This window comes from Squalius cephalus (genome assembly GCF_949319135.1).
Source record: "Squalius cephalus genome assembly, chromosome: 11".
In the NCBI taxonomy this organism is placed as follows: Eukaryota; Metazoa; Chordata; class Actinopteri; order Cypriniformes; family Leuciscidae; genus Squalius; species Squalius cephalus.
Window position 1 is genome coordinate 28,080,595 of NC_137132.1, and position 12,015 is coordinate 28,092,609.

Sequence of the window (12,015 nt, forward strand, 5' to 3'; positions counted from 1 at the left end):
GTAGTCACTTGGACTATTTTAACCATCAAAAATATCTTTATTTGTGTTCCGAAGATGAATGAAAGTCTTACAGGGTTGGAACAACATGAGTAACTGCCAGAATTTTCATTTTTGGGTGAACTAACCCTTTAATTAACCTTAGATAGGGCGATTCTAAGGGCCCACGCACTTTTGCTCAAATAGAGTTAATTTACATCACATTTACATTTATTTATATAGCAGAGTCTTTTATCCAAAGTGACTTACATACATAACATCATAACATGTGGAATACAAATTATAAAGTACAGGCTCGAACACAGAGACACAATGTCAGTCTCTTGAACTTGATGAGCAGCGACTGGAAGACAGATCAATACATAGAACTACATTCATAAGAAATAACTATTGCTCTAATATTTATATTAAGGCAATATATTCGTTATTACCACAACATTGCAATATTTTAACCATTTCAATTGAATCATTCTGGTTTAAGTGAACCAGACTACATTAAATATGTGAATAAATTCCTTTCAAAATAATCATAAAAATAAACTATGACACGGATGTTTCATGCTTTGCAAAGTGATTGTCAGTTTGTTTTATCATGAATTGAGTCATTTACAAAACATCTTAATGAATCATCCGGATACGGTCCAGGATCTTCACCATATTTCAAATCTCTTGTCTCTGATGAACTGCTTTCTGTCTCTGACTTTGTTTCCGAACAGCCTGAAAACACCAAATTGACCACAATATGATATAAAGTCATGTGATGTGAAAAAAGACAGAGCCTTCAGTCAAAAAGTACAAGTATTTATCATGAAGTATTTCATTAAATTATATTTGGCTAAGCTGTGCACAAAATATGTATTCTAAACTGAACAACTGACATTTATGTATATAACGAGTAACTTTAAATACGCATTTTTATATATCAAAACTACAGACTTAATCATATTTAAATGCTTCAAAAATGCTTATCATGTGGCCCTTCAACAATGTGGATCTAAAACTAGCATTGCTTGCATTTTTTTAACTAGTAATTTAATAATTAATTTAATCAGATTACAGAAAACAGATATGACTTTATAACGTAAAAATCGAATGATTTATGTTTTGTTTAGTTAAATCACTAAAACTACTCTGTTTTATTAATAAATTATGTGGGTTAGAGGGTTAATAAACATACAGTAATAAAACACTGATCAAACACACACTTACCGCACAGTCTGGATATTGCTGTGACTGGAGACGACGCTGTGGATTCTCTCTGCTGATTCATCTGTGATATTATTGTGACTCACACTAGAAGAAGAAATGAGACAGAAACAATAAAATAACAGAAATAAACGCGTTTAGTGTTTGTCTATTGCTGCCGTGTCTCTGTAACTCACTCCAGAGTCTGAGTTTTGTGCAGATGTGGCATCAGCGGCTTCATGCAGTGATCAGTGAGTTTGCAGTGACTGAGATCCAGTTCTTTCAGCCCTTCAGAATATTCCAGAAACAGCGCCAGCTGTTCACAAGCACTCGGGTCCATCTGAGTGTGACTGAGGTCCATCTCTCCTCCCAAGGCCTGTGAAAGAGCCTCAGTCCTCCTCGAAGAGCCTCTCTGAGATCCATCTTTAATACAAGCCAGAAACTGCAGCAGCAAAGCTTTACTACAGCTGATGAGAGACAGGAGAACACAACGACAAACATGAGAATAATATACAGGGAGTTTATATGGAGATAAATAATTGGACTACTGTGATATCAGTAATGAAAGGGATCTGTCAGGTTTCTCACCTCAGCTGGACTCGAGGCAGGATTGGCCAAAGTTGTTTCAGGGCCGTATCAGAGATCTCACAGTCCTGTAAAATCAACTTCACAACACTTTGGGTTTTCTGAAGCACAGATGAGATTATTTTACAGTCTTTAACGGTGAGTATCAAACGTTGTTGATTTTCCAGTGTATCTGTTAAATCCAGAGCCGAGCAGCAGGAGAAGTCCAGTGTGTTGTGAAGAGCAGAGAGCAGAACAGATGCTGTCTCCTGCTGGAGATCAGAGGAACTGCAGCAATGAAGCAGCTTCAGCAGCAGCAGCCTGTCAACACTAACACACACACACACACACACACACACACACACACACACACACACACACACACACACACACACACACACACACACACACACACACACACTGTTAACAAAGAGATTCTTGAGCAAAACAACAGCCATTATAATATCAGTGCTGTAAATCTGCTAACCTGAGTTGTGTGACTCTGCTGAGCAAAGGCAGAAAGCTCTCCAGCTCCTCCTCTGGTACGGAGGTCCAGAGCAGATTGAGTTTGACAGTGTTGCAGTTCTCGAGAGTGAAGCGCAGGGCAGCGCAGTGAACAGAGTCCAACACTCTGCCGCTCAGATTGATGTCATTTCCTGCTGAACTCATCAGACTGGACACATACTGAGGAGAGCGAGACTCGTAAATCTCCATAATGATGGAAAGAGTAAAGCTGGGGCTCAACCTGTGGAGAATAAGATCATTCAGTAAAATCTACTTGAGTCAAAGTCACTCAGTGAACACAGAGAAGTAAACCACATGTTCTTTAATAGAGAAGCAATGGATGCAATTGAACTGTTTAGCCATGATGTGAATATGTAAAGTGACCCAGAAATCTAATTTGTCACGGGTCAGCCTGCAAACTTTCTAATAGGTATTTAGAAAAGTGGTTTCAATTCATGAGTAAATATAAAGTCTGTGGAAAAACATTACTTTAAAAGATTTTGTTCTATGACAAAAATTATTTATCTTTATATTTTAAATTAGTCTCATCTACGACCAAAAATCACAGTCTTATCTAAAACGAGAGTTTCTTCAATGATTGAGAAATAAGCCAGGAGCCCTGAAAAACCAGAGGCAACTTGTTAGCAACTTATGTTTTTAAAGCACACAATGGTTTGAAAACTCACATTTGATGTATGAGTAAAAATGTAATAATAATAATAATATATAAATATATATAAATTAAATTAGGGAAGGAAACAATGGCTCTATTCTTGATGGATTATTTTTACCTTTTCAACTTGATTCTCTCTAACAAGGGCAGAAGTTCTCTGATGTTTTCACAAGAGATTTTGTTCTTTCTAAAGTCCAACTTCAGATGTTGATCTTGATGTTGCAGCAGGAAATGAATCACTTCCCAGGTCAGTGAGCAGGAAGTCAGATCCTCAGACACTTTCTTCAGGAAAGAGCGTGTCAGTTCATCATCCTGTGCTTCATACACCAGAGAAACCAGCTGTTGAAGAGTCTCTTTAGAGAACCTGAACACACACACACACACACACACACACACACACACACACACAGAACAGGACTTATCAGTTTTAAACTGGTTGATTTACTCACAGAAAATGGATCAACTTTGCTGAACACAGACCTGATAGTCACGGGTTCCTGGAGACCCAACAGAGCCTTGAGAGACAGAGCCTCTGATTTACACTCAGTAAGATCCAAACACTGAACAGACACCAGTCTCAGGAGAGACGTCAAGCTGCTCAGGATATGAGAGAGATTTCGCTTTGAGTCTTTTGTGAGCAGTGAAAACTCCTCTATCAGTGGAAAAGGACCATTCAATGATCTCAGCACTCTGGACATCTTCACTAACAGTTCGTCTTCCACACTGTCAAAGACAAAATCACAGATCATGAGGAACATTCAAACAGCAGATTTCAGGATGATGTAAAAGTGTGAATGCAGATGATGAACCTGAGACCTCAGTTTGTGCAGGTGTGTGATGTGTTTGAAGAGCAGTTTGAGTCCTCTGAGAGAGATGGCGTGTGTCTTCAGAGTCAGGTTTAGTTTTGAGGGCGAACGGCCCAGAACTCTCGCCACAGATCTGCAGGAGCTGCTGGGTAATTCTCCACTCAGAGTAACAGTGAAGTCTAAAGCCTGGAGCAGAGGAGTCACCTGATCTGCCTTCACTCTCGGCCCAAACACTTTACATAGTGAAGGGATGAACCGCTCCGCATTCCTACAGGACGAGGAAATTATGAATAATTATTTTTTTTAAACATATACAGTAGTGCTTTGTCATACTTTCAGGCAGAAAATCTCATGCTTACATGAAAGCATAACTTTTTACGAGTCAGAAGAGTAGTATTTAACACAGACCTGAGCTGTGAGATGTAGGGCAGACACTGGAGGAATCCCCTCACTTCACTCTCTTCATCTGTCCAGTCTCTCAGCTCTACTGGTTTCTTCTCTGTTTGGAGTTTTATGGGGTGAGATTTCGTTCACAATTCTGCTTGCGCAAGATCACATTTTGAGCGTGCAAAAGGGCATTTCGCACGCGCGTGAACTGAGTTTTGCGGAGAAATGTTCGTCTCGCAGATAAGAAAATATTGCGAGCGAACGAAAATCAATTTTGCATTTAAAATAAGAATTTGGATGTGCGCGGACGTTCTCTTTCGCGTGTGCAAAGTTTAACTTTCTTGCTCCTTTCATACCAGCCGTGAGCGCTCTAAGCGCAGACAGCTCGCTTGCTCAACACAACCCAGTGTTACAATATGGCATAATTCCAGCCAATCAGAGATGAGACTGCTAAATTCTGATTGGCTGGCTTGAAAACCAATCACAAGACTCCCTGCATCACCGACTGCGGAAGAGAACTAGTGTAGTTGAGTTTATTATTTATGAAAAATATTCAAAAACTTCACTGTAATTCACTGTATTGTTGGCAAATTCAGTTCACACATCACTGCTGTCCTGATGGTTATACTACAAGACTTACTTTGTATAAATATAGTTTTGCGTATTTTTTACGATTATTATTTATGAAAAATATTCAAAAACTTCACTGTAATTCACTGTATTGTTGGCAAATTCAGTTCACACATCACTGCTGTCCTGATGGTTATACAACAACGCTTATTTTGGGAAAAATATAGATTTTAAATTGTATATACTATTGTAAATGTAGAAGTTTTATGATTTTTATGAAAAATATTCAATAACATAACTGTAATTCACTGTATTGTTGCCAAATTCAGTTCACACATCACTGCTGTCCTGATGGTTATACTACAACACTTATTTTGGGAAAAATATATATTTTAAATTATATATACAATTGTAAATGTATAATTTTTATGAAAAATATTCAATAACATAACTGTAATTCACTGTATTTTTGCCAAATTCAGTTCACACATCACTGCTGTCCTGATGGTTATACTACAACACTTATTTTGGGGAAAATATATTTTAAGTTTTATATACAATTGTACATTTATGATATGAAAAATATTCTAATTTACTGTATTGTTGCCAAATTCAGTTCACACATCGCTGCTGTCCTGATGGTTATACTACAACACTTATTTTAGGGAAAAATATATATTTTAATTTGTATATACAATTGTAAATGTATAATTATTATGATTTTTATGAAAAATATTCAATAACATAACTTTAATTCACTGTATTGTTGCCAAATTAAGTTCACACATCACTGATGTCCAAAGTTATTGAATATTTTCATAAAAATCATTAAACAAATCATAAATTTACAATTGTATATACAACTTAATTTTTTTTTTCCAAAATAAGTGTTGTAGTATAACCATCAGGACAGCAGTGATGTGTGAACTGAATTTGGCAACAATACAGTGAATTACAGTAAAGTTATTGAATATTTTTCATAAAAATCATAAAAAATTATACATTTACAGTACAATTGTATATACAATTTGAATTTAAAATATATATTTTACCAAAATAAGTGTTGTTGTATAACCTTCAGGACAGCAGTGATGTGTGAACTGAATTTGGCAACAATACAGTAAATTACAGTGAAGTTATTGAATATTTTTCATAAAAATCATAAAACTTCTACATTTACAATAGTATATACAATTTAAAATCTATATTTTTCCCAAAATAAGCGTTGTTGTATAACCATCAGGACAGCAGTGATGTGTGAACTGAATTTGCCAACAATACAGTGAATTACAGTGAAGTTTTTGAATATTTTTCATAAATAATAATCGTAAAAAATACGCAAAACTATATTTATACAAAGTAAGTCTTGTAGTATAACCATCAGGACAGCAGTGATGTGTGAACTGAATTTGCCAACAATACAGTGAATTACAGTGAAGTTTTTGAATATTTTTCATAAATAATAAACTCAACTACACTAGTTCTCTTCCGCAGTCGGTGATGCAGGGAGTCTTGTGAATGGTTTTCAAGCCAGCCAATCAGAATTTAGCAGTCTCATCTCTGATTGGCTGGAATTATGCCATATTGTAACACTGGGTTGTGTTGAGCAAGCGAGCTGTCTGCGCTTAGAGAGCGCTCACGGCTGGTATGAAAGGAGCAAGAAGAAAGTTAAACTTTGCACACGCGAAAGAGAACGTCCGCGCACATCCAAATACTTATTTTAAATGCAAAATTGATTTTCGTTCGCTCGCAATATTTTCTTATCTGCGAGACGAACATTTCTTCGCAAAACTCAGTTCACGCGCGTGCGAAATGCCCTTTTGCACGCTCAAAATGTGATCTTGCGTGCGCAGAATTGTGACCGAAATCTCACCCCATAGAGTTTCAGCACTTCTAGGAGGATGGAGCTCTTTCTCTCTGAGAGCTTTATTCTCCAGACTGCAGGAGCTGATTGATAAACTGGCTGTAATGCTGGAAGGACACTCCTGCCTGTTTGAGTCTCATAGTCCTTCACATTTGACCACAGATCCAGCAGGAAATCACATTGGTGCTTCGGAATATAATCATTACTATAATTCTCATGACAGGGGAAAGATGTGTAGCTGCACACAGATGTTAATAGTTCGGTGTATTTCTCTCCTGTATCTGAATCAAACTCTGATGCTGCAACACTCATTTTTAAGAGAAACTGTGCAGCAGAGACATCCTCCTCGTCCAAATAGTCGGTATCAAAGCTAAACAACAGAAACATGATCATCATATTCAAGGACTTTAGACCCGTCGTTCATTCACTTCTGTATTCGGTGGAGAAGTTAGAGATGTGTTGTTCATATTCAGATTTAAAACTACAATGGAGATGATTGACCAAGCAATTTTGTTTTTGCAAGAAGTTTGATTTACTGAGATGCACATTACACTAAGTATTCTTGATTAAAATCTGAGATATTAATTTTTAATAATTAATTTTTAATATTAATCTCAAAAACAAAAGTAAAAGTTTAAAGGAACCATATGTAAGAAATGTATTTCAATTAATCATAAAATGGCCCTGATATGTCACTAGACATTAAGAAATCATGTTCATTTCAAATACTTAAATCACTGACAACAGTAGTCCGGCCAGGATATTGTCATATAAAAGTGAAGTTGCAGCCCTCAAATGATGTTGATGTTGTCATGTTGTGTTTTGGCCTGATGCCCCACCCTCCACCGATCTACCAATCACGAAGTCAGTAGTGTTTCGGCATTCCGGGTTGCCAGCTCTGCTCTAGTTACCACCTCCTTGTAGCAGCCTATTCCTGCTGGATCCTGCAGCCTATCTGGCAACCTCGAGTCAGGGGGGAGGGGATACACCGCTCAGTGTGCCTGTATCTTTCTCTATTGCTGTTCTATTACAAGATAGAAAGTCTAAGGCCTTCAATAGCCGTACAGCAAACCTAACTAATCTGGTGCCTATTACACGTCAAACTAAGACTGATGTGGGGAAAAGTAAGTCTGTTAAGTTAGCACTCTTTAACATCCGCTCACTTAAAAATAAATCACTTCTAGTCAACAACTTAATAACCACAAACAATCTGGATTTTATGCTTCTGAATGAAACCGGGCTAGAAGACAGCTGCAGTGCAACAGTCCTCAATGAAGTAGCCCCCCCTAACTTTACTTTTATGAGTGTCTGCAGAGCTGTTAAGAGAGGTGGGGGTCTAGCTGCTCTTTTTAAAGATATCTATCAATGTAAGCAAATATCATTTGGGAATTACTTGTCTTTCGAATATCTGGGTATTGTGTTAAAAGGTGCTCCACGCATTTTACTTATCATTATTTACAGGCCTCCAAAATACTCTTCAGCCTTTGCTGAGGACTTTACAGAACTGTTATCAACAATTACATCAGAGTTTGACTGTTTTGTCATTGCTGGAGATTTTAACATCCACATCGATAGTGCAGAAAACAACATGGCTAAAGAAATCAAAAGTGTTTTAAAAACTTTTGATCTGACTCAGCATGTACATTGACCCACACACAATCGTGGACACACTCTAGATTTACTTATCAGTAAGGGTCTAAACATTTCATCGATTGTTATTAAGGATGTAGCACTGTCTGATCATTTCTGTATTTTCTTTGATATATTGATCTCTCCTGCCATTGAAGCTAAATCTGTGTCTGTCAAGAAGAGATGCTTAAATGAGAACACCAGTGTACTATTTATGAAGGCTATATCCTTAACACCAAGTATATCTGCTGACTCTGTTGATTTTCTCCTTGATTCTTTTAACTCAAAAGTTAAAAGTGTAATTGATGATATTGCTCCTGTCAAAGTCAGGAAGAAGAATGGCAGACAAAAGCACCTTGGAGAAACTCAACAGCTGTGCAAAATATGAAGACAATGCAGAAAAGCAGAGCGCATGTAGCAGAAGACAAAACTTGTAGTCCATTATAACATCAACAAAGACTGCATCCATGCTTTTAATATGGAACTAGGCAAAGCTAGACAGACTTTCTTCTCAAATATTATAAACAGTAATTTAAACAACACACGCACTCTTTTTGCTACTGTAGAGAGACTGACAAACCCCCCAAGCCAGATTCCCAGTGAAATGCTCTCAGAGAACAAGTGCAGTGAGTTTGCTTCTTTCTTCTCTGAGAAAATCAATAATATCAGAAAGGTGTTCAGCACATCCTTGAGTTGCGCTGGGGTCAGACAGATCAAACCGCCTGAGAAAGTAGTTACTATGTCTGATTTCAAAGAAATTGATGGCAAAATTTTGGAAGAAACCGTACAGCACCTTAAACCATCAACCTGCGCTCTTGACACACTTCCCACATCATTTTTCAAAAGTGTGTTAAACAGTTTAGAAGCAGATCTCCTAGAAGTGGTAAATGTCTCACTTCGCTCTGGGAGTTTTCCATACTCCCTGAAAACTGCAGTTGTCAAGCCCCTCCTGAAAAAGAGCAATCTGGATAAGACCATATTAAGCAACTATAGACCGATCTCAAATCTTCCTTTCATAGGCAAGATCATTGAAAAAGTTGTCTTCAATCAGCTGAACAAATTCTTATGCTCGAATGGATACTTTGACGATTTTCAATCTGGTTTCCGACCGCACCACAGCACAGAGACAGCGCTCATAAAGATAATAAACGATATTCGCTTAAATACTGATTCAGGCAAAATATCAGTGCTGGTACTACTCGACCTCAGTGCTGCATTTGACACTGTCGATCATAACATACTTCTTGACAGGCTGGAAAACTGGGTGGGGCTTTCTGGGATAGTCCTAAAATGGTTCAGGTCATACTTAGATGGGAGAGGTTATTATGTGAGTATAGGAGATCATAAGTCTGAGTGGACATCCATGACATGCGGAGTCCCTCAAGGCTCAATTCTTGCGCCACTCCTGTTCAACCTGTATATGCTCCCAATGAGCCAAATAATGAGAAAGAACCAAATTGCTTACCACAGCTATGCAGACGACACACAGCTCTACTTAGCCCTATCGCCTAACGATTACAGCCCCATTGACTCCCTGTGCCAATGCATTGATGAAGTCAACAGTTGGATGTGTCAAAACTTTCTTCAGTTAAACAAAGACAAAACTGAAGTCATTGCGTTTGGAAACAAAGATGAAGTTCTCAAGGTGAACGCATACCTTCACTCTAGGGGTCAAACAACTAAAAATCAAGTCAGGAATCTTGGTGTGACACTAGAGTCAGACCTTAGTTTCAGTAGTCATGTCAAAGCAATAACTAAATCAGCATACTATCATCTGAAAAATATTGCAAGAATTAGATGCTTTGTTTCCAGACAAGACTTAGAGAAACTTGTGCATGCTTTCATCACCAGCAGGGTGGATTATTGTAATGGACTCCTCACTGGCCTTCCCAAAAAGACCATAAGACAGTTGCAGCTCCAGAAAATATGAGCAGAACCAGAAAATATGAACATATCACACCAGTCCTCAGGTCTTTACACTGGCTCCCAGTTAAATTTAGGATTGATTTTAAAGTATTATTACTGGTATATAAATCATTCAATGGCCTAGGACCTCAATACATTGCAGATATGCTCACTGAATATAAACCCAACAGATCACTCAGATCACTAGGATCATATCAGCTAGAAATACCAAGGGTTCACTCTAAGCATGGCGAGTCCGCTTTTAGCTATTATGCCAGCCGCAGCTGGAACCAGCTTCCAGAGGAGATCAGATGTGCTCCTACTGTAGTCACTTTCAAATCCAGACTCAAAACACATCTGTTTGCTATGCATTTACTGAATGAGCACTGTGCCAATGCTCGTCCGACTGTTTGTACTGTACTGTATTTTATTTTTTATTTTTCTAAACTGTTTTAATTATTCTTATTTCTTTTTATTATTTTAATTTCTTCTATGTAAAGCACTTTGCAGTACCAGTTTTGGCCACAATCTTACATAAGGTTCCTTTAACAACCGAAAAACTCTTAGCCATGACTGTGAGATTTAAGAAAACAGCATTTACCTGAGCTGTGAGATGTAGGGCAGACACTGGAGGAATCCCCTCACTTCACTCTCTTCATCTGTACAGTCTCTCAGCTTTACTGGTTTCTTCTCTGTTTGGAGTTTCAGCACTTCTAGGAGGATGAAGCTCTTTCTCTCTGAGAGCTTTATTCTCCAGACTGCAGGAGCTGACTGATAAACTGGCTGTAATGCTGGAAGGACACTCCTGCCTGTTTGAGTCTCATAGTCCTTCACATGTGAACACAGATCCAGCAGGAAATCACAGTGTTCATCCTGATACTCATCATCATCATCATCATCATCATCATCATCATCATAACAGAGAAATGATTTGTAGCTGCACACAGATGTTAAATGCTCAATGAAATTCTCTCCTGTAGTTGTAACACACTTTGAAGCTGCAACAGTCAGATTCAGCAGAAACTGGACCCGTTTCTCCCTCTCAAAATCAAAAGCATTTTCATGAATACTGTGGACAGAGACAAAATGAGAATGTTAAAGTCCAGAGCTGGATAAAATAAAATCCTGTATGTGATCCACCGTATAAATGAGCAGAGCTTTTTCATCTTATGTTTGTAATAGCTGAATCAAGAGTGTTTATCTGTCTTTTAATTACAATTATAAATGAAGCATTTCAAAAATTAAGACTTAAGCCCCTGAATCAGTTTTTATGAAGGTAAAACTGTGCCAGACAGACAGTTTTTACACTGTGTTTGTCCGCTGACTATCATGACAGTAAATGCTTTATCTAGAGCTTTGTTAAAGTCAAGTGTAGTTTGTCCTGTGTATGATCACATCAGTAATCAAGTTCACATGTACTTTACATGTTTGATTTCAGGCGGACTAAAACTATTATTCATCTTCTAAAACTATTATTCATCTTCTAATGTCATGTAAATGTCTTAGTCTGAATAAAATTGCACCAGTTCGGTTTTTCTAAAGACAAACTAACAAACCTAGATAATGTGATTGTAGTTTTTCTTCATCCAGCATGTATACATTTTAATCACTCTACAATTGGTCATCATCATCATCATCATTGTGCACATTCTCTGAAAGACAGAGGTAATGTACTATGTGTATTTAATTCTGTAAATACACTGCTCAAAAAAATTAAAGGAACACTTTGAAAACACATCAGATCTCAATGGGGAAAAATATCATGCTGGATATCTATACTAATATGGACTGGGTATGTGTTATGAACGAAAGTATGCCACATCGTTTGATGGAAATGAAAATGATCAACCTACAGAGGATTGAATTCAAAGACACCCCGGAAATCTAAGTGAAAAAATGATGCAGCAGGCTTGTCAATTTTGCTGAAATTT

The 12,015-nt window shown here is 37.6% G+C and overlaps 2 protein-coding genes across 2 annotated transcripts in view; both read right to left on the reverse strand.

The window, feature by feature from the left end:
- LOC307166773 (uncharacterized protein) overlaps positions 1-12,015 on the reverse strand; it is a 419,028-nt gene that overhangs the window by 140,918 nt on the left and 266,095 nt on the right. The gene's annotated exons all lie outside the window — the stretch shown is intronic.
- LOC307166774 (uncharacterized protein) overlaps positions 206-12,015 on the reverse strand; it is a 125,102-nt gene continuing 113,292 nt past the window's right edge. The window contains exons 8-15 of the mRNA XM_079885411.1: positions 3,740-3,997; positions 3,404-3,646; positions 3,042-3,287; positions 2,234-2,491; positions 1,771-2,076; positions 1,380-1,649; positions 1,207-1,290; positions 206-714 (exon numbers count right to left, since the gene is read on the reverse strand). Of these exons, the coding sequence (XP_079741537.1) occupies positions 648-714; positions 1,207-1,290; positions 1,380-1,649; positions 1,771-2,076; positions 2,234-2,491; positions 3,042-3,287; positions 3,404-3,646; positions 3,740-3,997 (1,732 nt within the window). The 3' untranslated portion in view covers positions 206-647. The remainder of the gene's footprint in view (positions 715-1,206; positions 1,291-1,379; positions 1,650-1,770; positions 2,077-2,233; positions 2,492-3,041; positions 3,288-3,403; positions 3,647-3,739; positions 3,998-12,015) is intronic.